The following is a 26173-nucleotide window of genomic DNA, read 5'->3' as shown; positions in this document are numbered from 1 at the left end:
TCCTTATTCATACCTGCTTTGCCCTTCACTCTAACAGGAACATGCACATCTTAAACTCTCATTATCGTGCTTTTAAAAGTCAATTTATGAACGTCCCTTTGTTTGCAATCATCCTACTCCGACATGCAAATTCCTGTCTAATACCATCATAGTTGGGCTTGCCTCAACTTAGAACTTTAACTTATGGAATAATGCTGTCCTTTTCCATGACTATTTTAAAGCCAATAGAACTACAGTCACTGATCCCAAAGTGCCCACTCATTGACACTTCAGTCACTCGTCCTGCCATACTTTCCAAGCGTAGGTCAAGCATTGCCCTTCCCCCCCAAAGGTGCCTAAGGAAACTTTCCTGAACACACTTGACAAATTCCATCCCATCTAAGCCCTTGGCACTATGGCAATCCAATATGGAAATCTATATTGGTAAAGTTAAAATCCCCTATTTTGACAACCCTATTAGTCATGCAGCTGTCTGCAATCTCCTGTCATGTTTGTTCCACTAACTTTCATGGACAATTGGGGACCTATAGTACAATCCCAACAAGGTGACCATCCTTTTTTATTTTTCAGCTCCATCTGTATAGCCTCAAAGGATGATCCCTCAGCAATGTTGTGTCAGACTACTGCTGCAAAGTTCTCATTAAATCAATATAGTGGCTCCCCACTTCTTTCACCCCCCACCTATGTCTCGCTTGGAGCACCTTGACCCTGGAACATTAAGCAATAATTTTGATCACAAATTGAACATACCATTAGACCGATAAATTATAATTCATGTCACATATTGACTATAATACTATCACAATCTAATTCCACCTGGTTCCACTGTATATTCTCGTCCTTGCTGCACTCAAGTGTTTTTTCTCCCTCCACACTCAAATATGTTCTTTATCCCTATGCACATAACTCAGGGTCATGTGCAAACTGAGTCCAGGCCTTCTGTACACATCGCATGATTTTCTCTGCAGGTTCCGCATGATATTCTCCCTGTCACTAAACAGTAAATTAGTTGTTTCTCTGAGCATGGTTCTCTTTCATTCATCCTGAGCATGGCGTTTATTACTGCTCTTATTCAGGGGTACATATTAGTTCTCTCTATATGTTGAATGCAACATTTTCTCTCAATCTGTGGACAGTCATTGCAACATTCTGCAGTATTATAATTTAAGCAGTATTTGTTTTATTTACACAGTACCTATTTTCTCGTTCTGTACATTCTGTGTGTTGTATTCACTCACTCACCACACTCATTCACTGCTGATGATATTCACCCCTATCTTCAAGACATCAGCATAGCCTTTAATCAGTTAAGGAAAACACAGTTTGAAGATCAGACTTCAGACCAGCCACACAACTCATGGTTCAACAAATCGCAATGATCTCTGGCCTGTAGGTTTCTGAGATCTGCACTAACTACAGCAGTCACCCTGAGACACTGAAAACATACCACAAATGCAGGCAATGTGGGTTAAAAAGAAGAAAAGTGCAACTACTCCAATGAGATTGTACTGTTGAGCCCCAATAGCCAGCATGAGATGGAGGAACAAATGTGTGGAAATATATATCAATGCAACAGGGTTGTCGTGATAGGCAACTTTTAATTTACCAATATTAACTGAGACTTATTCAGTGCAAACGGCTTAAATGGGACACAATTTGTTAGATTAATCCAAAAGGGTGTCTTGAAACAATATGACACAAAAACAGAAAAGGAAATTCTACCCAACCATAAAGTTTATAATAAAGTTGCCAGATTAGGTAGTAAATCTAAGAACTGGAAAAAGATTAGAGTTTGGTTAACAAGAGATTGGTTGGCAAGAGATTGATTAAAAGAGTAAAAATGAAGTAAAAGATTAAACGTAAAGAATATAAAATAAAAGTTAACTAAAAGCTTCTATAAATGTGTAAAAAGATGGATCAGTGAAGACAAATTCAAAATGCATTTAGTCAAAAAACAGGACTATTTATATTTGCAGGCATAGAAACAGCAGACCAATTAAGTGGACCTTGAAGACTGAAAAAGGTGAATTTATTATGGGGAACAATGAAATGGCAGATGTTGAATAGGTACTTTGGATCCGTCTTCACTAAGGAGGACACAAACAATCTTCCTGATGTACTAGTGGCCAGAGGATCTGGGGTGACAAAGGAACTGAAGGAGATCCACATTAGGCAGGAAATAGTGTTGGGTAGACTGCTGGGACTGAAGGCTGATAAATCCCCAGGGCCTGATGGTCTCCATCCCAGGGTACTTAAGGAAGTGGCTCTGGAAATTGTTCAGATTCAGATTCAATTTTAATTGTCATTGTCAGTGTACAGTACAGAGACAACGAAATGCATTTAGCATCTCCCTGGAAGAGCGACATAGCAAATGATTTGAATAAATAATAATAAGTGTCCGGGGGGGGGTGATTGGCAGTCACCGAGGTACGTTGTTGAGTAGAGTGACAGCCGCCGGGAAGAAGCTGTTCCTGGACCTGCTGGTTCGGCAACGGAGAGACCTGTAGCGCCTCCCGGATGGTAGGAGGGTAAACAGTCCATGGTTGGGGTGAGAGCAGTCCTTGGCGATGCTGAGCGCCCTCCGCAGACAATGCTTGCTTTGGACAGACTCAATGGAGGGGAGCGAGGAACCGGTGATACGTTGGGCAATTTTCACCACCCTCTGCAATGCCTTCCGGTCGGAGACAGAGCAGTTGCCATACCATACTGTGATGCAGTTGGTAAGGATGCTCTCGATGGTGCAGCGGTAGAGGTTCACCAGGATCTGAGGAGACAGATGGACCTTCTTCAGTCTCCTCAGGAAGAAGAGACGCTGGTGAGCCTTCTTGATCAGAGTTGAGGTATTGTGGGTCCAAGAGAGGTCATCGGAGATGTTGACTCCCAGAAACCTGAAGCTAGAAACACGTTCCACCTCCGTCCCATTAATGTGGATGGGGGTGTGCGTGCCGCCCCTGGACTTCCTGAAGTCTACAATGAGCTCCTTGGTCTTCTTGGAGTTAAGGGCCAGGTTGTTGTCAGCGCACCATGCTGCTAAGTGGACGCATTGGTGATAATTTTCCAATGTTCTATATATTCAGGATCAGTTCCTGTGGATTGGAGGGTAGCTAATGTTATCCCATTTTTTAAGAAAGGCGGCAGAGAAAAAACAGGACATTATAGACCAGTTGACCTGGAGTCAATTATAAAAGATGAAAAAGCAGCACATTTGGATAGCAGTAACAGGATCGGTCCGAGTCTGCATAGTTTTACAAAGGGGAAATCATGCTTGCCTAATCTTCTGGAATTTTTTGAGGATGTAACTAGGAAAATGGACAAGGGAGCCAGTGGATGTAGTATACCTGGACTTTCAAAAAACATTTGATAAGGTCCCACATAGGGGATTAGTGGTCAAAATTAGGGCACATGGTATTGGGGGTAGAGTGCTGACATGGATAGAAAATTGGTTGGCAGACAGGAAACAAAGTAGGGATTAACGGGTCCCTTACAGAATGGCAGGCAGTGACTAGTGGGATACCGCAAGGCTCGGTGCTGGGACCGCTGCTATTTACAATATACATCAATGATTTAGATGAAGAGATTCAAAGTAACAGCAAATTTGCAGATGACACAATGTTAATCCCTGGGATGGCGGGACTGTCATATGCTGAGAGAATGGAGCAGCTGGGCTTGTACACTCTGGAGTTTAGAAGGATGAAAGGTGATCTCATTGAAACATAAAAGATTGTTAAGGGTTTGGACACGCTAGAGGCAGGAAACATGTTCCCGATGTTGGGAGAGTCCAGAACCAGGGGCCACAGTTTAAGAATAAGGAGTAAGCCATTTAGAACGGAGACGAGGTAACACTTTTTCTCACAGAGAGTGGTGAGTCTGTGGAAGGATGCGAGGGCCGTGGAGGCTGGTTCTCTGGATGCTTTCAAGTGAGAGCTAGATAGGGCTCTTAAAAATAGCGGAGTCAGGGGATATGGGGAGAAGGGAGGAACGGGGTACTGATTGGGAATGATCAGCCATGATCACATTGAATGGCTGGCTCGAAGGGCCGAATGGCCTACTCCTGCACCTATTGTCTATTGACACAAAGCTGGGTGGCAGTGTGAACTGTGAGGAGGATGCTATGAGATTGTAGAGTGACTTGGACAGGTTAGGTGAGTGGGCAGATGCATGGCAGATGCAGTTTAATGTAGATAAATGTGAGGTTATCCACTTTGGTAGCAAAAACAGGAAGGCAGGTTATTATCTAAATGGTGCCAAGTTGGGAAAAGGGGAAGTACAACGGCATCTCGGGGTCCTTGTTCATCAGTCAATGAAAGTAAGCATGCAGGTAGGTACAGCAGGCAGTGAAGAAAGTGAAAGTGTTGGCCTTCATAACAAGAGGAGTTCAATATAGGAGCAAAGAGGTCCTTCTGCAGTTGTATAGGGCCCTAGTGAGACCACACCGGGAGTATTGTGTACAGTTTTGGTCCCTTAATTTGAGGAAGGACATTCTTGCTATTGAGGGAGTGCAGCGTATCTTTACAAGGTTAATTCTCGGGACGGCGGGACTGTCATATGCTGAGAGAATAGAGCGGCTGGGCTTGTATACTCTGGTGTTTAGAAGGATGAGAGGGCATCTTATTGAAACATATAAGATTATTGAGGGCTTGGACACGCTAGAAGCAGGAAACATGTTCCTGATGTTGGGGGAGTCCAGAACCAGGGGGCACAGTTTAAGAATAAGGGGTAAGCCATTTAGGACAGAGACGAGGAAAAACTTTTTCACACAGAGTGTTGTGAGTCTGTGGAATTCTCTGCCTCAGAGAGCGGTGGAGGCCGGTTCTCTGGATACTTTCAAGGGAGAGCTAGATAGGGCTCTTAAAGTTAGCCGAGTCAGGGGATATGGGGAGAAGGCAGGAACGGGGTACTGATTGGGGATGATCAGCCATGATCACATTGAATGGCGGTGCTGGCTCAAAGGGCTGTGACCTACTCCTGCACCTATTGTCTATTGACATGCTGCAGAATTAAATGTCACATTAAAAGCAAAAAGTGGTGAACATTGCCTTACCATACCAAGGCAGCTAATATAAATGACTCACAGCACCCTAGCCACGTTCTTAACTTTTTTTCTAGCATCAGGTATGAATAATGATTATCGCCTTCAAAAATTCTATACATTATGAAATAGTTTCTGTAGTTTGGAAATGGGAATGTAGCTAGGAGAATATATAAGAGAACCAGTTAATGTGGTGTATTTGGACATTGAAAAGATCCCTGATAAAGTTCCTCATTAGAGATTAGAATAAAAATTAAAATGTATGGGATATAGGGTAATGTACTGAGATGATCTGAGAATTGATGAACATACAGGAAAGAGTTAAATAAATCAGACTTTTTCAGGATGGCAGGCAGCGAATAGTGGATATCGCACGGATCCATGTTTGGGCCCTGTTATTTGCTGATTTTGAGGCGGAGATGGATGAATATGCTGACAGCACAAAATTAGATTGAGTTGTGAGCTATCAGTATGATGCAAAGTGATTTTAAAGCTATTTAGACTGAGCGAGAGAGAAATACAACAGATTCAAAGGTCCATGTATAAATGAGTAGTTATCCAATTCAATACGAGAAATAGAATGGCAGAGTATTATTAAAATGATGCTAGAATTAGACATTTTAATGTACAATGGGTTCCTGAAAGCAAACGTGCAGATGTAACGGTTAAGATGGCAAATGCTGCACGACTGCTCATTGCAAGAGGTTTTGAAAACTAGAACAGGGATATCATTCTATAATTATACCTGGCCCAGGTGAGACCACATCTGGAATATTGTGTGCAGTTTTGCTTTCCTTATCTAATAGTGCTTCACAGCTCCGGTGACCCCAATTCAATCTCTCGACTTCTGATGCTGTCTGTGGAGTTTTGCACATTCTACAGGTGACGCAAGTCTCCTTCACGTGCTCTAGGTTTCTTCCATTTGCAAAAGATGTGGGTTGGGAGGTTAATTAGCTACTGTAAAGTGTGTCTCCTGTGCAGGTGAATAGTGAATAGGTGAAGTTGAATGTGGAACAGGTAAAATGTGCGTAGTGGTAATTAGCATGGAATTGGTGGGCAGCAGAGACTGAGTATGTGCTGCATTACTGCAATAAAAGCTTTTTTCAGGTTGCTCCCTGGGATGGTGGAGTGAATATTAAAAATGACAGGAGATCTCATTAAAGTGCGAACATTTCTGACAAGGCTGACAGAATGGATGCAAGTAAATTGTTTATTTTAATTGGGCTCGGTTGGTTGTTCGAGAACTCGGAGGTTACACTCTCAAGACTCGGAATGATGAACCATGGTGAACCTGTGGAATGTTCTACCACGAAGCCAATGTTGAATATATTTATGGTGATGGGACAGATGTCTAGAGGCAAAGACATCAAGTAGATGGAGAGAGAACAGGAATAGGGCACTGACAGAGGATCGGTCTTCATCACACCGAGAGGCTGACAGATCGACTCCTGCTATCAATGTTTCTACCACCTCCCTACTCATCTCCCTGCTTTTCCTTCCTCTCCCGCACTCCTCCTCCTCCTCCTCCACCTCCCTTCCTCTCCCACTCTTCCTCCCCACGCCCAAAGATCTATAATCTTTGCCCATGCCCTCTCCCCGCCCCGGCCCGGCAGCCAAAGATCTTATAGCGGATTTTATATCTTATGTTGGGTTGCCGGCTCCGCTATAAGATCTTTGCCGGCAGCTGCCAACTCTGCGTCATCATCAATGCGGGCCGGAAGCAGCGCGGCGCTCAGTGGCGAGCGGAGGAGGTGACGCCATTGTGGGAGCTGCGGGCGGAGGAGCCATGAACAGCCTGGAAGCCGACGACCCGTACCTGGTGGAGGAGCTGAGTGAAGAAGAGGAAGACCCGGCGTCGAGGTGAGGAGAGGAGGGCGTTGTAGGAAGAGAGTTAGATGGATGGATTTGGGGGTGGAAGTGTGCGTGGACCGGGCTGCCGGTGCGCTGGGCCGCGCCGCGCCGCGCCGCCTTCTCAATGTTGTCCCATCAGTGAGCTTTCACGGCGACCCCAGCAGTTTTTGTTTGTTTTTTTTAAATAATATTTTTTATTAGAAGCATATCATAATCCAAACCAATACAGACTTTGTTTAACGATTACATATTATTAGTATCTAGTGTCTCGGGGTCCCAGCTATCAAAATAGTTCTGACATAGTAATTGGCAACTGGTTCGGCCAGGGGAGGAGTGAGAGAGAAGAAGGATACTTCACTAGTTGCCACTGTTGTCACATAGAAACATAGAAATTAAGTGCAGGAGTAGGCCATTCAGCCCTTCGAGCCTGCACCGCCATTCAATATGATCATGGCTGATCATCCAACTCAGTATCCTGTACCTGCCTTCTCTCCATACCCCCTGATCCCTTTAGCCACAAGGGCCACATCTAACTCTCTCTTAAATATAGCCAATTGAAGATAGACACAAATATAGTCACATTGAAGATAGACACAAAAAGCTGGAGTGACTCAGCGGGACAGGAAGCATCTCTGGAGAGAAGGAATGGGTGACGTTTGGGATCGAGACCATTCTTCAGACTGCTGGGTTGTAAGTTGCCCAAGCAAAATATTAGAGGTCCTGTTCCTCCAATTTGCATTGGGCCTCACACTGACAGTGGAGGTGGCCCAGGACAGAAGGGTCCATGTGGGAATGGGAAGGGGAGTTTAGTAACCGGGAGATCGCAAAAGCCCAGGCGGACTGAGTGAAGGTGTTCAGCGAAACGATCGCCGGACCTGCACTTGGTCTCGCCGATATATAGGAGTCAGGAACAGAGGATACAGTAGATGAGGTTGGAGGAGGTGCAAGTTACAGGGTTACAGGGTTTCCTTTATTGTCATTCAGACCGAAGTCTGAACGAAATTTCGTGCCTGCAGTCATACATACATACAATACAATAAAAAAACAACAATAAACACATATTAACATCCACCACAGTGAATCCACATAGCACCTTCTCACTGTGATGGAGGCAAAAGTCTTAGGGCTGCAGTCTCTTCCCTCCTCTTCTCTCTCTGCGCTGAGGCGATACCCCACCGGGCGATGTAGCAAACAGTCCCGCGGCTCAAACACCGCGGCCCCGGGGTGGTCGAAGCTGCCGTCCACCAGTCCTGCTGACACAGCCGCTGGCCCGCGGCCGAACCCCGGACTCAGGTCACCGCCGCCAGAACGCCATCCCAGCCACCGGAGCATCGTTCCAGCCCCGAGCCGGATCGCCCTCACGTCAGTGCCGTTACTGTCTCAGCCTCGCGCCAGGCCAACATGGGCGCCGCTCCTCCCTCGGGCTGGGCCGGGCAGCCCCGACATGGGCGCCGCTCCTCCCTCGGGCCGGGCAGCCCCGACATGGGCGCCGCTCCTCCCTCGGGCCGGGCAGCCCCGACATGGGCGCCGCTCCTCCCTTGGCCGTTCAAACATGGGCGCCGCTCCTCCCTCGGGCTGGGAGCGCCGCACCTCCCCGAGCTCGGCCACTCCGACGGGAGCACCGTTCCTTCCTCGGACCAGGCCGCCCCCCGGGAGCGTCACAGCCCCTCACGGAAGCCCTGTTCCAGCCCCGAGCCGGGCCGTCCTCACAAGAGCGAGCCCAGGGTGAGTCCTGGCGGGTTCTGCCTCCTGAGCCTCGAGGTCGCCAGCTCCGCCATTAGGCCTCAGCGCAGACGGAGGCAGAGAAGGGGAATACGACAAAAAAGTCGCATTCCCCCGCAGGGAGAGACAGCAAGCCCCGTTTCAACCCCCCCCCCCCCCCCCCCAAACACAAACTAAAAAACCAAAAACTGGACTAGCCAAAACGAAATAAACAACACAAAAAAAGCAAAAACAAACGGACTGCAGGTGAGCCGCTGCTGCCAGGGCAGCGCCGCCACTTCCGGAAGGGTCCATGTGGGAATGGGAAGGGAACTTCTGTCTCACCTGAAAGGTTGTTGGGGTCATTGGATGGAGTCAAAGGAGGAGGTATAGAGACAGGTGTTGCATCTCCTGCGGTTGCAGGGGAAAGTATCTGGGGAGGAGGTGGTTTGGGTGGGAAGTGATGAGTTAATTAGGTAGTTGCGAAGGGAACAGAGGGAGTTGCGGAAAGGGGTGGTAATGGGACGATGTGGCTAGTGGTGGGATCCCCCTGTGTGATATTTAATGTTGGGTTGCCGGATCCTTTATTGTTTGCATCAGTTACTGAAGCTACTTGGTCCAGGAAATTTGTCACTACTAAGAGATGTTACTTTTTTCTTTGTTATCTACATTACTTTTGCCTAGTCCCCGGTTTGATATTAATTTCCTTTAGGCTGTGGGCCGAGGAGCTTTATTCTGCAGTTTCGTGACCCAAGTCACCAAACTACATGACATTTTCACATATTGTGTAAAAAAAATTATATAAATCACTCCTGAAACTCGATATGAAGAAGACTTGCACATTTTTTTATTAAATTAGAGAAAAACCGGAAAAATCTCGGGTATTTTTTAGTCCAATCAAAGCACGTTTAACATTGAGTTGTCTGCCAGTTGGCCAATCACGCGCTTTGTTTCAGGCTAGCGCACAAAATGGCTGAGGGGGCTTCACAGATGCCTGTTTTACTGGAGATTCCGATTTGTTGTTCTGTGGAATAAATGTCGTGGAAACTTGCAGCAGGTAATTGTATTTAGTGGGAAAAGCATTAAAAAGGCTGAAGAAAGTGCTGCTAAGTTGATAGAGTGTTGAAAGTGATGGAAGTCTTGAAAGCAAAGTCCCTGCTGAGGTCCTGGAACACAAAGATTAAGACAGTCAGGAACCAACTCTAACTAAAAGGTAAGATCTAAAGTCTGAATTTATGAAAATCTATCAGTATGGAGTTTAATTAATTTAATTGCACCCTTTTATAATGTGAATACATTCATTCATTCACTTACTTAATTCATTCACTTACTTCATTAATTCATGAAGTTGAGGGCCTATACTATATGTTTCAATAACAGTCAATTAAACATTGTCACTAATGCCAGCCTGTTGTAGAGTAATAAGTCTTTAACAGCTAATCTCGGAGCTGCCTGCGAAAACTTACCGGGAAAAAGTGCTCCGATCGCGGGACATAGGTACTCGCGGTAAAGTGAAGCCGCGGTCTCAATTAATAAGCGGCCGATTCGCGAACGCGGAGCCGCGGATCATCTCCGCGGGCGGGCAGGGGGGAGGGGGGAGGCTGTACATAGTGCCGTCTATAGCGGTCGTTTTCAGACCCCGATAACGGGAGAAAAACGGAGGGATATCGATCGCTATTTATAGGCTTCCATTGCAGTGAGAAATGGTTAGATATCCCTCCGTTTTTTTCCCGTTGTCGGGGTCTGAAACGGCCGCTATAGATGGCACTATGTACAGCCTCCCCTTCTTCCCCCCCGCCCGCCCGCGGAGATGATCCGCGGCTCTGCGTTCGCGAATCGGCCGCTTATTAATTGAGACCGCGGCTTCACTTTACCGCGAGTACCTATGTCCCGCGATCGGAGCACTTTTTCCCGGTAAGTTTTCGCAGGCAGCTCCGAGATTAGCTGTTAAAGACTTATTACTCTACAACAGGCCGGCATTAGTGACAATGTTTAATTGACTGTGTTATTGAAACATATAGTTTAGGCCCTCAATTTCATGAATGAATGAAGTGAATGAATGAAGTAAGTTAATGAATAAATTTATTCACATTATAAAAGGGTGCAATTAAATTAATTAAATTCCATACAGATAGATTTTCATAAATTCAGACTTTAGATCTTACCTTTTAGTCAGAGTTGGTTCCTGACTGTCTTAATCTTTGTGTTCCAGGACCTCAGCAGGGACTTTGCTTTCAAGGCTTTCTTCCACTTCCTCAACTTAGCAGCACTTTCTTCAGCCTTTTTAATGCTTTTCCCACTAAATACAATTATCTGCTGCAAGTTTCCACGACATTTATTCCACAGAACAACAATTCGGAATCTCCAGTAAAACAGGCATCTGTGAAGCCCCCTTAGCCATTTTGTGTGCTAGCCTGAAACAAAGCGTGTGATTGGCCAACTGGCAGACAACTCAATGTTAAACGTGCTTTGATTGGACTAAAAATTACCCGAAATTTTCCCGTTTTTTCTCTAATTTAATTTTAAAAAATGTGCAAGTCTTCTTCATATCGAGTTTCAGGAGTAATTTATATAATTTTTTTTACACGATATGTGAACATTTCATGTAGTATGGTGACTTGGGTCACGAAATCCTATTTCTAGACACATTTTTGATGCTCGGCCCACAGCCTACTTGCGATGCTGTCCTGTTGTCTTAAAAATGTTAGCTTAAAGCAATAATTCACAATGAGTCATTTTTCAATCAGTAACAATGAATTGACCATTATAAATTTTAAGGGGAGTTCATTGTTCCTGACTGCTATTTCTTTACTAATACAATGGTAAAGTGATTTTTTGCATTATACCCGTGACAGTTTTGTATTTTGACTTTTTGTAGCTCTTATTGTTTATTTTATCACCTCGACTTACTATAAAATGCTGGAAATGCACAGCAGGTCAGACTATCCTTGGGAAGATAAACAACATTTCACATTGACGATCTTTTATTAGAACATCGACGTTCTTTTTCTTTGTCCCCACCTTTGGGATTTTGCTAGTTTCATTTTATATTTTCTCTTATAGTTTTATGTTGTTCCTTAACCCTCATGATTGTTTAACTTTTGACAACTCTGCCTCCCAGGGGTGTAGAATAGTTCCATATCAGTATACATTTCAGAGTTTCAACAGAAAGTTAATCATAGGGTCTTTGGACTGATAAATAGTAATGAGGCCCCAAATGAAACATTAGAATGTAGATTTAATATAGTTTTAAATGAAAATCAAAAATATTGCAGTTGGTGGAAATTTAAAATTAATCACAAAATGTTGGGAAAACGTAGCAAATCTGGCAGCAGCCTCTTTGGGAAGAGAAACGGAGTTAACATTTAAGCAATTTTTTAAAATGGTTCATTAGGATTCTCCAATCAGGTTTGAAGCTTGCAGATAATAATTGAGGTACAGTAGCATATTAGTTCTGTTAGATTACTAACATTCTGAGACCAAGACTGTTGATCTGTGGACATGATTTTGAATCCATCGCAACAGCTGGGCAAACCTAACCGGAAACCATGGATGAACCGTGAAGTACATTCCCGTGTGAAGAACAGGTCCGCTGCATACTAGGCAAATGTTTGCTGTGATCTTCGCAAAGCCATCAAGAATCCCAAGAGGCAATACCGGAACAAACTCGAGTCCCAGTTTAATCATTCGGACAACCATAAACTGTGGCAAGGTCTGAGCAGTCCAAACTACCTCATTGGAGACATTTGAACTATCTTTACTTGGACTTTGCTGGACAATATCTTGCACTAAACATTATTCCCTTTATCCTGTATCTGTACATTGTGGGCGGCTTGATTATAATCAAGTCTTTTCGCTGACTCGATAGCATGCAACAGAAAAGCTGTTCACTGTTCCTCGGTACACGTGGCAATAATAAACTAAACTAAACTAGAATTAAAAATGGCCTCAGCAATGGTGACCACAAAACTAGTGCATTTTAAAATACCATCTGATTTTTTTAATGTTGTTCAGGATATGACTTTTACTGCCCTTACTTGCTTGCCTATGTGTGATTCTAGACCAACTGATGCAGCTGACTCTTCAGTGCCCTTTGAAAAGGACATAAAGGAATAAAGGTGCAGACTGTTTTCTAAATGGGAAGATAATTCAGAAATTGGAGGTGCAAAGAGACTTGGTGCAGGATTCCCAAAAAGTTAATTTGCAAGTTGAATTGGTAGTAATGAATGTAAACACAATGCTAGCATTTATCTCAAGAGGGCAAGAATACAAAAACAGGGATGTAATGCTGAGTCTCTATAGGTGCTGACCAAGCTGTATTTGGAGTATTGTGAGCAATTTTGGGCACCATTTGAGAGGAAGGATGTGCTGGCTCTGGAGAGAGTCTGGAGGTTTACAAGAATGATCCCAGGAATGAGTGGTTTAACATATGATGAACATTTAACAGCACTGGGCCTATACTCGCTGGAGTTTAGAAGGATAAAACTGCCTCAACTACCTCCCCTGGCAGCTTGGTCCATACACTTTGTGTGAAAAAGTTACCTCTCAGATTCCTATTAAATCTTTCCCTCTTCACCATAAACCTATGGCCTCTGGTTCTCGATTCTCTGAGTATGGACAAGTCTACCTGATCTATTCCTCTATAAGATCAACCCTCCTGCGCTCCAAGGAATAGTCCCAGCCTGCTCAACCTCTCGCTATAGCACAGACCTTCGAGTCCAGGCAACATCCTCATAAATCTTCCAACTTTTATATTCAGTAGTCTGACTGATGAGGGCCAATGTGCCAAAAGCCTTTTTGACCACCCTATCTATCTGTGACACCACCTTCTAGAAATGATGTACCCGCACTTCTAGACCCCTCTGCTCCACAACACTGCCCATGTCAGACTTTCCAAAATGCAACACCTCACATTTCTCTGTATTAAATTCCAAATTTAATTTGTTTCCCCTTTCCAGCTCCGAGGACGAATTAGATATTCTACTCCATGGCACGCCTGAACGCAAACGCAAATTGATCAAGGAATATTTAACAGGTGAAAGTGAATCCAGCGATGACGAATTTGAGAAGGAGATGGCAGCGGAGCTGGATACCACCATGAAGGTTATTGAGGGGAGCTGGTCATTCACACCTGAAGGTATAGAAACATAGAAATTAGGTGCAGGAGTAGGCCATTCGGCCCTTCGAGCCTGCACCGCCATTCAATATGATCATGGCTGATCATCCAACTCAGTATCCCGTACCTGCCTTCTCTCCATACCCTCTGATCCCCTTAGCCACAAGGGCCACATCTAACTCCCTCTTAAATATAGCCAATGAACTGGCCTCGACTACCCTCTGTGGCAGAGAGTTCCAGAGATTCACCACTCTCTGTGTGAAAAAAGTTCTTCTCATCTCGGTTTTAAAGGATTTCCCCCTTATCCTTAAGCTGTGACCCCTTGTCCTGGACTTCCCCAACATCGGGAGCAATCTTCCTGCATCTAGCCTGTCCAACCCCTTAAGAATTTTATAAGTTTCTATAAGATCCCCTCTCAATCTCCTAAATTCTAGAGTATAAACCAAGTCTATCCAGTCTTTCTTCATAAGACAGTCCTGACATCCCAGGAATCAGTCTGGTGAACCTTCTCTGCACTCCCTCTATGGCAATAATGTCCTTCCTCAGATTTGGAGACCAAAACTGTACACAATACTCCAGGTGTGGTCTCACCAAGACCCTGTACAACTGCAGTAGAACCTCCCTGCTCCTATACTCAAATCCTTTTGCTATGAAAGCTAACATACCATTCGCTTTCTTCACTGCCTGCTGCACCTGCATGCCTACTTTCAATGACTGGTGTACCATGACACCCAGGTCTCGCTGCATCTCCCCTTTTCCTAGTCGGCCACCATTTAGATAATAGTCTGCTTTCCTGTTTTTGCCACCAAAATGGATAACCTCACATTTATCCACATTATACTGCATCTGCCAAACATTTGCCCACTCACCCAGCCTATCCAAGTCACCTTGCAGTCTCCTAGCATCCTCCTCACAGCTAACACTGCCCCCCAGCTTAGTGTCATCCGCAAACATGGAGATATTACCTTCAATTCCCTCATCCAGATCATTAATATATATTGTAAATAGCTGGGGTCCCAGCACTGAGCCTTGCGGTACCCCACTAGTCACTGCCTGCCATTGTGAAAAGGACCCGTTTACTCCTACTCTTTGCTTCCTGTTTGCCAGCCAGTTCTCTATCCACATCAATACTGAACCCCCAATGCCGTGTGCTTTAAGTATGTTTCAGCATTATTAATGCTCCTTCTGTAAATTAGAACTTCACGTCATTGTATTGGCTCTGGTTTTACTAAATTAAACCCTGATGAAGTATATTCAAAGAGTAATGTAAATAAATGTTTGTTTGACCATTGCACTATATGACCTCTGCAGCTCCGACTATTGGAGTTTAAGAATGTGGTGAACAGGACACACAGGTGTCAGAACTCTACACCAGAACCCTGCAACTCAACAGGAGACAAAGGTTTACATGCACCTCCTCAAATCACGTCTATTCGGTGCTCCCAATGTAACGTCCTTTACATCGGCAATACAAAGCGTAGACTAGGTGACCGTTTTGCCAAACACATGTGCTCGATCTGCCAAGGCCTCCCAGATGTCCAGTTGTGAACCATTTTAACTCCCCTTCCCATTCACATACTGACCTTTCTGTCTTGGACCTCCTACATTGCCGCAATGAGGCCACACGCAAACTGGAGGAACAGCACCTCGTATTGTACTTACATAGAAGACAACCGAACAATATGAACATTGACTGCTCTTATTTCAAGTAATACCTCCCTATTCCTTCTCTCTTTCCTGTGCCCCCCACCACCCATTTTCTACTATTGTTCCTCAACCCCCCCCTCATGAACATCTCCTACCCCTGAGTCCCTCATTTTTCTTTTATCCCTCTGCCCCCCTTCTACCTATATCCTTCTCTCTGGTTTTATATTTCACTTCTCTCCTTATCTGACACTCTTTTGTCTCATTTTCTCCTCTAGCCTTTGTCACTTACTCCATCCATCTGACAATCAAAACACTCCCTTACCTGTATCCCTTGCCAGGTTTTGTCCTGGCTGCACCTCACTTTTCCATCTTTCTCCTCCCTGCTACAATCACTCTAAAATAAGGACCCAGCCCGAAATGGTAACTGTCCATTCCTTCCACAGATGCTGTCTGACCTGCTGTGTGTTTGTTCAAGATTCCACCATCAGCAGTTCCTTATCCAGAACTCTAAATGTGATTTCTTGTTCATTGGAGGAAGAAAACTGTCCTTAATTTTTCAAGTCTCAAATAAATTAACATGGCGAATTTGTGAAAACTGTGGAAAATTAGAAAGTAACCACTCACTTAGGGGTATGCTTCACTCCATAACTAATTTGTGCTATGTTTTGGTGTTTGGTACAATGTAAAGGGGGCTTTGGATCTAAACTGAGTTACACCTGCCTTATCTGTGTTTTATGGGTTGTTGTACAGTGAGTTTTAATCTGATGTTATCCCACGTTGTCAGTGGACCTGTGCTCTTTATCACTTGGGTGCTGTACCAGCTCTTGAACTGTTTCCCATTCTCTCGCAACATTTCATGCCTTGCTAAATAGAATTTTGTCACTTGTAAGAAATTTTAATGTGATTTTTCTCTTGATGGTTTTTCATGTCAGGTGCTTCCTCCAGTGCCGTGAGCTCTCAGCCGCGAGCTGCTCCCGAACAGCAATACTACAACGAAGTGTACTTTGACTCGGACTCTGAGGGTGAAGATGAACAGGGTAGGAAACTTTACTTCTTTGGTTCTTTACTTGCAGTTGGAAGAATATAGAGAATGATGTAGATGAGGGAAATTGTGACACCCACAAATCAGATCTGTCTGTGACTGCAGGAGCAGCTTCAGTCCATCCTGATGCCCCTGGCATCCTCATTCCATTACCTGCATTTTGTTCAATTTGGTAAGAATGGTTTATTATTGATCTTGCGGAGGAAGCCCTGAGCACTTGGGTGGCGCAGCGATAGAGCTGCGGCCTTACAGCGCCAGAGACCCGGGTTCAATCCTGACAACGGGCTGCCTGTTCAGAGTTTGCATGTTCTTCCTGTAACCGCGTGGGTTTTCTCTGGGTGTTCCAGTTTCCTCCCATACTCCAAAGAGGTACAGGTTTGTAGGTTAATAACGGTAGCTTTGGTAAAATTATAAATAGTCCCTAGTGAGTAGGATAGTACTAGTGTATGGGTGATCGCTGGTTGGCACAGACTCCTATGGGCATGTTTCCGCATTGTGTCTTTAAAGTAAGGTCATTGCTCCTGCCTACAGTGCCGCAGACCAAGCTGAAGAAAGCAAACTCAACCAGTTTCTAGACCTGTGATAATTTTAGAGACACTTGCTGCAAAAATTAGATTCAAGACTTGCCAACGATGGCTTTTGGGGGTAAACAGCCCAACTTGGCCCACTTAAGGGATTCATTAAGTATGAAGATTAATCATGAGCAAAGTACCAAGAGTTGCAGGCTCTGTGACATGAGCAAGTGAGAGGTAATCTCTTTGTAGCTCAAGAAGGAACAGTGGGAATTATTGTCTTTGAATGAGTCATATTCCTCGTTGGACTTTGTAATATCTTACTTTATAGTTAAATGGCATAGGGGTCCATTCAGCCTATCATGTCTAGTCAACACAGTGGATCAATCCCATTAATTCTATTCCCCTCTCCTTATTTCCCTGTATCCTTGTTACTATTTTCATCTTACATATACCAGTCAACTTCCCTCTTATTACTTTTGCTATTAATGTACACAAAGAGGTGATTTCCAGGAACCAATTTGTTGGAATGTGGGGGGAAAATGGAGCAACTGGAGAAAACCCACACAGACATGGAGTGATTGTGCAAATTATAGAACATAGAAAAGCACAGCACAGGAACAGGCCCTTCGATCCTTTTTTATTTTTTTTAATTAGAAGCATTGTACATACATCTTAATCATGATATGCAATGTAATACATTTCGTGTACAACTTCTCTTTTTTTTTTAAACTTTAACCTGTAATAGAAAAAGAGAAAGAAGAGAAGAATGAGGATAGTAGTGAAGTGTAGTCCGCAGTAGTTGGCGTTAAATGAAAGATGATGGTTAATTTGACTGCGTGCTTGAGAATGTGAAAAAAAAGAAAAGAAAACAGGCCCCAAAGAGAAGAGGGTCTTAAGAAGGGAAAGGAAATAAGTAAAAAATCCAAAGAAGGTAGAGCTAAACAAAAAAGAAAGGGAATGGGCCTAATTCATAACGATTCACACCCATCACCTAATTCTAAAACAATAACTTTCTAGGGTTATGCTGCACCATATTATACTTGTAACAAATCAATAAAAGGTGACCATATTCTTAAGAATTGTTCTTGTTTTCCTGCTAGAACGAGTCTAATTTCCTCGAGATGTAATATTTCCGACATATTTGTGATCCACATTTTAAACGTTGGGATAGAAGCGTTTTTCCAGAATTTAAGTATAAGTTGTTTTGCCGTTATCAAACCATAGTTTAGGAAACATCTTTGAAATATAGTTAGTTCAGAACAGGCTTCCCTTACTCTGAAAATAATAAATTCTGTATTTGGGTCCAGTCTTAATTTAAATATTTTTGAACAGCTTTCAAAAATTTCCTTCCAAAATTTCTGAGGTTTTGCACAGGAAACAAATGAGTGTGCTATTGTTGCCTCTTTAGTTAGGCACTTATCACAGATGGGAGAAACATTTGGAAAGATTTTATTTAGTTTTGTTTTTGAGTAATATAATCTGTACAATTTTAAATTGGATCAATGTGTGTCTAACGTTAACCGAACATTTGTGTACATATGACACATAATCTTCCCATCTGTTCTTGGGAATTTCTATAGCCAATTCTTGTTCCCATTCTTTTCTTATAGGGTGATTTCACGAAAGGTCACTGGAGCGTAGATCCGCACCCACGTGACCGAAAATTTTAACTGGGGGACCAGCGTCACTTCCGGTACATGTTAGTGAATGGGAAAACACGCACTTTCACACCCGTTAAAAACATCGAAAACGGCCCGTTTTTGAGCTGCAATTTACTGTACCAGTCGGGGTGACCGTGAGGCACAGCTACCTAAATTTACAGTCCAAAAAAAAGATAGAAACTAAGCTGAAGGTGTAAATACAAGAGGGAGCTGAAGGTGTAAATACAGCGGAAGTGCTAGCGGACATTTGCCATGGAGATTTAAAGATCCAAAATATCGGGAATTATCGCGTTTGCTCGCTGCATTTCATCAAAAGTAAGGCATTATTGACTTTTTATCTTTATTCATTTGTTATATGAAAAGTATTAAAAGTTAAAAATCCGTCAGTAAAATTGCAAAATCGCCCATGGTTATCAGGTGGGTTTTAACATGCAAAATGAAAACGCTTCTGAAGCTCCATTTACCATTTAAATAATCGTAAACTATCAATGCGTTTGGAAATAAATTTTACTGAGATGCAAGCTAAGGAATGGGATAATTGTCAGCTGTTAGTTGGACAAAATCAGGAGATTTTATTATTTGCCAAAATATATTTCTCAATGTTTCTTGTTTAAAGCCTGCACAATCACCCAAACTACTTATTTATTTATTTATCATCTAATAACAGACAAGCCTGCAGCATGGAATGATGTCAACAATCCTGATTGGGCACCCACTGTGAGCAGGGTAGACAATGTGCACAAGAACGCCATGCACGTGCAACAAGAAGAGAGTATTAAAGCAGATTTGTTTGCAGCTCAAGCATCTATAGCTCTGCAAGTTGATGGCGTTCTTGTGCACATTGTCTATCCTGCATACAGTGGGTGCCCAATCAGGATTGTTGACATCATTCCATGCTGCAGGCTTGTCTGTTATTAGATGATAAATAAATAAATAGTTTGGGTGATTGTGCAGGCTTTAAACAAGAAACATTGAGAAATATATTTTGGCAAATAATAAAATCTCCTGATTTTGTCCAACAAACAGCTGACAATTATCCCATTCCTTAGCTTGCATCTCAGTAAAATTTATTTCCAAACGCAATGAGAGTTCACGATTATTTAAATGGTAAACGGAGCTTCAGAAGCGTTTTCATTTTGCATGTTAAAACCCACCTGAGAACCATGGGCGATTTTGCAATTTTACTGACGGATTTTTTACTTTTAATACTTTTCATATAACAAATGAATAAAGATAAAAAGTCAATAATGCCTTACTTTTGATGAAATGCAGCGAGCAAACACGATAATTCCCGATATTTTGGATCTTTAAATCTCCACGGCAAATGTCCGATAACAACTTCCGCTGTATTTACACCTTCAGCTCCCTCTTGAATTTACCTTAATTTCTATCTTTTTTTTGGACTGTAAATTTAGGTAGCTGTGCCTCACGGTCACCCCGACTGGTACAGTAAATTGCAGCTCAAAAACGGGCCGTTTTCGATGTTTTTAACGGGTGTGAAAGTGCGTGTTTTCCCATTCACTAACATGTACCGGAAGTGACGCTTGTCCCCGTTAAAATTTTCGGTCACGTGGGTGCGGATCTACGCTCCAGTGACCTTTCGTGAAATCACCCTATACCTTCTGTCGAAGGTATATCTATATTTAAAATCTATATTACTAAATCTCTGTTTTTGTCCGTCTGTGCTGCGATATCCGAGAGAACGCCGCCACCTACGGCCGTCATTTTTGGCCACCTTGCTCAGAGCCCCCCTCCGCCGCATGTGTGCCGAGGATTTTTCCCGTCGATGAAAAATGAGATATTAATGTTTTTACAAAATTCCCCATTCTCTCTGCTGTCCCCGCTGGCGGCAGGGGGGAGGGACTATAAAACCAGAAAGTGGTGTGCCTCACTCACTCTTCAAGATGGAGGAAGGCAGAGGGTCACGTTTCTCTGAGCTGTGAATAACACTGAACACATGTCAACTAAAATGTGGGTGCCCTTAGTGGTTCTAAAATGCTTGCAAAAAGTGTCTATTGGTTCTAAAATGTTTGCAAAAAGTGTCTATTGGTTCTAAAGCTTGCAAAACATGTCTCTATTGTTTCTAAAATGCTTGCAGAGTGGGGGGGGGGGAGAAGGGAAGAGGGGTGACTGAGTGAACTGCCACCACCAGCTGTGAGTGACTAGGCTGCCAGCCCACCAGCCATGAGTAAGTGAAATGCCAGCCCACCAGCTGTAAGTGACTGAAGTGCCAGCCCACCACCCATGACTTAGTGAACTGTAAGTCCAAAAATCCATTCAGTCCACAATGTCCATACTAGCCCTCTGGAAACCAGTTCCTTCAGTGCACAACAGCCTGAGTGACTGAGCTGCCCGGCCAGAGTGACTGAGCTGCCAGCCCAAGAATCCATTCAGCCCACAATGTCCATACTAGCCCTCTGGAAGCCAGTCCCTTTGACCCACAACACACATACTAGCGCTCCAGAAACGCCCCCACTGGCCAGCAATATTGGAATTGGTGGAGAGGTGGAATATTGCATTGGGGGACCAGCCCTCCCGTGTGATGCTGGGACCCAACGGGTCCCACTTAGTCTAGTAGTATTATAAAAATATGATGTTAAATGATCCAATTCTACCTGTCTATTCATGCCTTGCTCTAGAAGGTCCAACTTCAAATGTTGATAATCTTGTCAGTGTTTTTTCAAATAATCTCGGGTTTGTAAGTATCTAAAATATTGGTTATTTTCCAAATTGTATTTAAGCTGTAAGTCTTGGAATGGTAAAAATGTTCCCTCTTCATACAAATCTTCTCAAGTCTTAATTCCTAATCGTTCGATCCTAAAGACTGTACTGAACATGATACCAAGCTCAGCTGCCTGCACGTGATCCATATGCCTCCATTTCCCACATATCCATGTGCCTATCTAAAAGCCTCCACCACTAGTCCCAGCAGTGTGTTCCAGTCATCCACCATCCTTTGTGTAAAAAAAACCTGCCCCACACATCTCCTTTAAACTTTGTCCTGCTCACCTCAAAGCTATGCCCTCTAGCCTTTGAGGACCTGAGTAATGGGACGTTAAATTACACTTAGATTAACTTGTGGGGTAAAATTAATAAAATGTCTTGGTAAGATTCCATTTAGATACACAACATATGATGCAGACAGAATCCGTTGCTCTTCACTACTTCAGTGACATCTTGTCCAGTATGTATCACTAACTGGAGCCGTGAGATGCTAGTCACCCTGTCTGGAATGTGCTTGTGGTGCCGCACAATGCCTTCAGGGTTATATCAAGTGATTTTTATTCACGAGACAAATGGAGAAATGCTATTGTGGATGTTTTAGAACAGAAATGTGGGAATAAAAGGTGACCATGATGTTGGATTATTGTTAAGAACCCTGACAGTGATCCACCACTCTTAGAATAAACCCTCAAACTTTCCCTCTATAAATATGAAACAAAGCAATCATAATTGTTTAATTTATTTTGTAAATGAGGGATATCTTGTAGCAAAGGCAATCTATGATCTCTCCACTCATTGTAATTTGAGAATTAAGTTTTTGGTATAGTGGCATTGGTGTATTGCTGTATGCACAGCTTCACTTTGAAAATGACTTTAACTGCCGGTTATCCCTGCAGAAGGAAGTGGTTCAAAGAAGAAATGCAGCAAGCGGCAGAAGGTTTTGACAAATGATGAGCTTTTGTATGACCCAGATCAAGATGATCGTGACCAGGCCTGGGTTGACATGCAGAGGAGAGGGTGAGTATTAAAGATACCCTTTCTCCTAGTGTTACTTCAATTGATCTAAATTCTCAAAACAATGGTGCTTTGTCAATGTATGAATTCATTCCTGATCTAGTTTGCACTATCAGAGTTGTTAAAAGTTCACCAAGCTTGACTTGATTTCAAACATAACTTTGGCAATGATGATTTTAACTTCCTCCCTGCCTGTGTCTGCTCCTCAGCATTTTGTTAATTTCTTAGGGTTATCTCAGTGGGGCTAGTTTATTGGAGTTCAGTTAACTTTTATATCTGGCTGTTTTTTAGGATTGGATTCTAATATCATAAGTGATAGGAGGAGAATTAGACATTCGGCCCTTCAAGTCTACTCTGCCATCATGGCTGATCTCTGTCATCCTAACCCCATTCTTCTGCCTTCTCCCCCTAACTGTCACCCATGTATCCCCATATTGAGATCCAGTTTGGTTGTTACTTTGGTAGTATTGACCAAGATGAATCTGTGAATTCCCAGTGGCCCATTACAGTCTTCTCAAGGGCCTGTGGCGTGAACATATCTGATACTGGCCGTGGATCACAAATGTTAAGAGATCTGAATCATGGAAATGAGTATTGGTTAAAAAGACACAAAGTGCTGGAGTAAATTATAAATCTGTTCCCAGCATTGATCTGGTAAAAATCTTTCCTTATGATTCTTCAGCCAAGTTAATATCCATATTGTTTATCTGACCATCCATATACTGACCTTTAGTATCATAACCCATTGATTGTCTTTACCAAAATCAATAGATTGCATCAACTTTCTCCTCACAGAATATATAATTCAATTGTAAATGTATGAAAAAGCTCAGGAAGGTATATCTCCCGTTATACTTTTTACAGCTATCGTGGACTTAAGCAACACATGTCAGAATCGCTGCCAATCCCTGTCAGCGATGCAGTTTTGAACTGCCCAGCATGCATGACAACTCTGTGTCTGGATTGCCAACGGTAAGCAGTAGCATTTGACTTGTGTGTGTGTGTGTGTTAGTGGCCCTGCTTTACAGTTGGCCAGAATTCCTGCATTGGGTTTAGTCCAAAGTTGATATTAAATTTCAGTGTATAGTCGGGTGGCAGAGCAGCTGTACTAATAAGAGAGCAGCTGGGACTCTCAGATATATCAGCATATCAACTGTTTTTTTTTTTTTTTAATGTGGATGCAGGGTCACCCTTCAATACACATGAAAATTAAGATACTGGATGCTGGAAATCTGAAGCAAAAATCTGCAGGTGCTCTTCAGCAAATTAAGCAGCATCTGTACAAAAAGTTATTTTACAGTAATCAAAAAGGTTGGGGAGGGATAGACAGATTGAAAGGAGGGAGAAAGCAAGGACTACCTGAAATTGGAGGAGTCAATGTTCATACCGTTGGGGTGTAAACTACCCAAGCGAAATATGAGGTGCTGCGCCTCCAATTTGCGGTAAGACTCACTCTGGCCATGGAGGAGGCCCAGGACAGAAAGGTCGGATTCGGAATGGGAGGGGGAGTTGAAGTGCTATCGCCTTCGCTTGGTCTCACCAATGTAGAGCAGTTGACACCTGGAACAGCGGATGCAATAGATGAGGTTGGAGGAGGTGCAGGTGAACATTTGTCTCACCTGGAAAGACTGCTTAGGTCCTTTAATGGAGTCGAGGGGGGAGGTAAAGCAACAAGTGCAGCATTTCCTGCAGTTGCAAGGGAAAGTACCAGGGGAGGGGGTGGTTTGGGTGGGAAGAGACAAATTGACCAGGGAGTTACGGAGGGAAGGTCTCGACCTGAAACGTCGCCTATTCCTTCGCTCCATAGATGCTGCCTCACCCGCTGATTTCCTCCAGCATTATTGTCTCCCTTCGATTATTCCAGCATCTGCAGTTCTTCCTTAAGTATACGTGAATGTGTTTTATCTTGGGTTTCTAGCTAAGATTCTTCCTAACAGGCTTAATTTTTTGTTGTTTTCTATCTTTCATGTAGAACGTAGAGTATTTTATTACACTTCAGGTGAAAGTAAAAGTGATTAGTGTTATTGTAATTGGAGACCATGTGTGATGTTGAAATTTGTTTGAGGACAAAGGCAGTGCTTAAAATCCACTCTGGTCTACTAACTCTGCCACTGCTTATGCACATCTTCAAATGCTGTCCTACTGCATTTTACTTGATAGTCTTGGTTTTAAAGAATGAGGATGAAGTCAACTGTTGTGTTCTGGAGCAACATTGATACTTAAACTATTTGTGAAAGGAGATCTATGAAGGCAGCAGGGGCAGTTTTATATAAAAATGTACTTTTTTTTTAATTTGTTCAGGCACGACTTGTACAAGGAGCAGTACAGAGCTATGTTTGTGATGAATTGCATTATCAACAGAGGAGAAATTCTCAAGTACAAGAATCCTACCAATGGGAAAAGAAGGAACAGATCCAAGAAAGTGAAATATCCAAGTGACAAAACTACAGGCAGCTCAGAGCAGCATGGGGAGGAGACATATCATCCAGTACGCTGTGCTGAGTGTTTAGTGGAAGTAGCTGTTTTTGACAAAGATGAAGTGTATCATTTCTTTAATGTTCTGGCTAGCCACTGTTAGTGTCCCAATTTTTTTTTTTGTAATGTTAATTGTTGGTCCTAGTGGGAACCTAACCACCAGCGATGAAGTAGTGTTGCTTAACTGGCCAGGCAGTACCAAATGGTCCAATACTGCAGAATAGTCATTTTGAGTCCCAAGTTGGTTTCGTGACACCACAGAAACAAGGTTGTAATCAAAATTAAGGGGCACCAGTGTAAACCTTAACTAAGATAACAATTAGGATGGGAACACTGACAATGTGTAGCTTTGGAATGCTGAGAGGAAGACTGGAAATTTCAAAATTAAAACAAATTAATCTCCATCATTAAATCTACATTGATTTCCTAATGTACTCTGACACCTCAGATGAACTTACAGGAGACATCCTCTGCAACTGTGTACACATCCAAACTAAATTTGACCTTGCCTGTCTTCCCCTAGAGGAAATTTGTCATACGAGGTAGTAATTGTTGAAATTCACCAAATTTCATCGATCTGTTCAAGACCATGCAAGTCCTATTCACTTGTTTCCTTACCTGCACATGTCTGTTTAATTTTTCCATATATGCCATATCTGCACAGCATATACCAGCATGCATTAGGGAGAATTCGTGGCCATTTAATCTACCAATCCACATGGCTGCGAGGGGAAATAATGTGCAAACTGTATTCACACAACATTGCAGATCAGGACTGAACCAGTCACTAGAACATCAGCAACATATGTACAGGTTGGTTACTCGGATTTACCATAAATAGCCAAGAATAATCCTTTTCACAACCCTTCCACCAATTCTATGCATTCCATTTTTAAAAGTATTGTATGGCTGCAAAGCTGATATCTTCTCCCTAAACTATGCTCAGGCAAAATCTATCTTTGACAAAGCACTCTGACCCAATTAGGGGAGTAGGATTATTCAGTGGTATTGTTTGATATGACCACAGGCTACTGAAATATTCAACAGTGAATGTAATCTCACAAGCAAAGGAAGAACTCTACTATTGGATGCCAAATCGGCTCATTTGAAAAATCAGATTACATGACCAACCTTCACAGAACCCATGAGTTACTAAAATTCAAAAGATGCACTGTATATTTCCACACAAGTACAGGTCTATTAAAATTAAAACAACTCAATGAGTTTGTGAAGTCTTGTTGTTTCCACATTATTTGTTAAATAATAAATCTGATTTGCAAGGCAAATCTCATGGAATTCCCATTGAAACGATTCTTATCAAGGTGAATCATAAAATAATGTTCGACATTTGCTTTGTGTACTTACAATGAGCATCGGCCATCAAAAGATCTTCCAAAC

At 42.9% G+C, this 26173-nt stretch overlaps 1 protein-coding gene across 1 annotated transcript; it reads left to right on the top strand.

The window, feature by feature from the left end:
* The first annotated feature begins 6765 nt into the window (after positions 1 to 6765).
* LOC116986439 (E2F associated phosphoprotein) lies at positions 6766 to 26061 on the top strand. Its single transcript, XM_033041978.1, has 6 exons — positions 6766 to 6889; positions 13540 to 13718; positions 16277 to 16381; positions 22183 to 22303; positions 23165 to 23272; positions 24602 to 26061. The coding sequence occupies exons 1-6, from the start codon at positions 6816 to 6818 to the stop codon at positions 24876 to 24878; spliced, it is 864 nt and encodes a 287-aa protein (XP_032897869.1). The 5' UTR covers positions 6766 to 6815; the 3' UTR covers positions 24879 to 26061.
* The last annotated feature ends 112 nt before the right edge of the window (positions 26062 to 26173 follow it).

This window comes from Amblyraja radiata, chromosome 23 (genome assembly GCF_010909765.2).
Source record: "Amblyraja radiata isolate CabotCenter1 chromosome 23, sAmbRad1.1.pri, whole genome shotgun sequence".
NCBI classification, from domain to species: Eukaryota; Metazoa; Chordata; class Chondrichthyes; order Rajiformes; family Rajidae; genus Amblyraja; species Amblyraja radiata.
The sequence above is the reverse complement of the archived record's forward strand: the minus strand, read 5'-3'. Positions and strand labels throughout refer to the sequence as shown.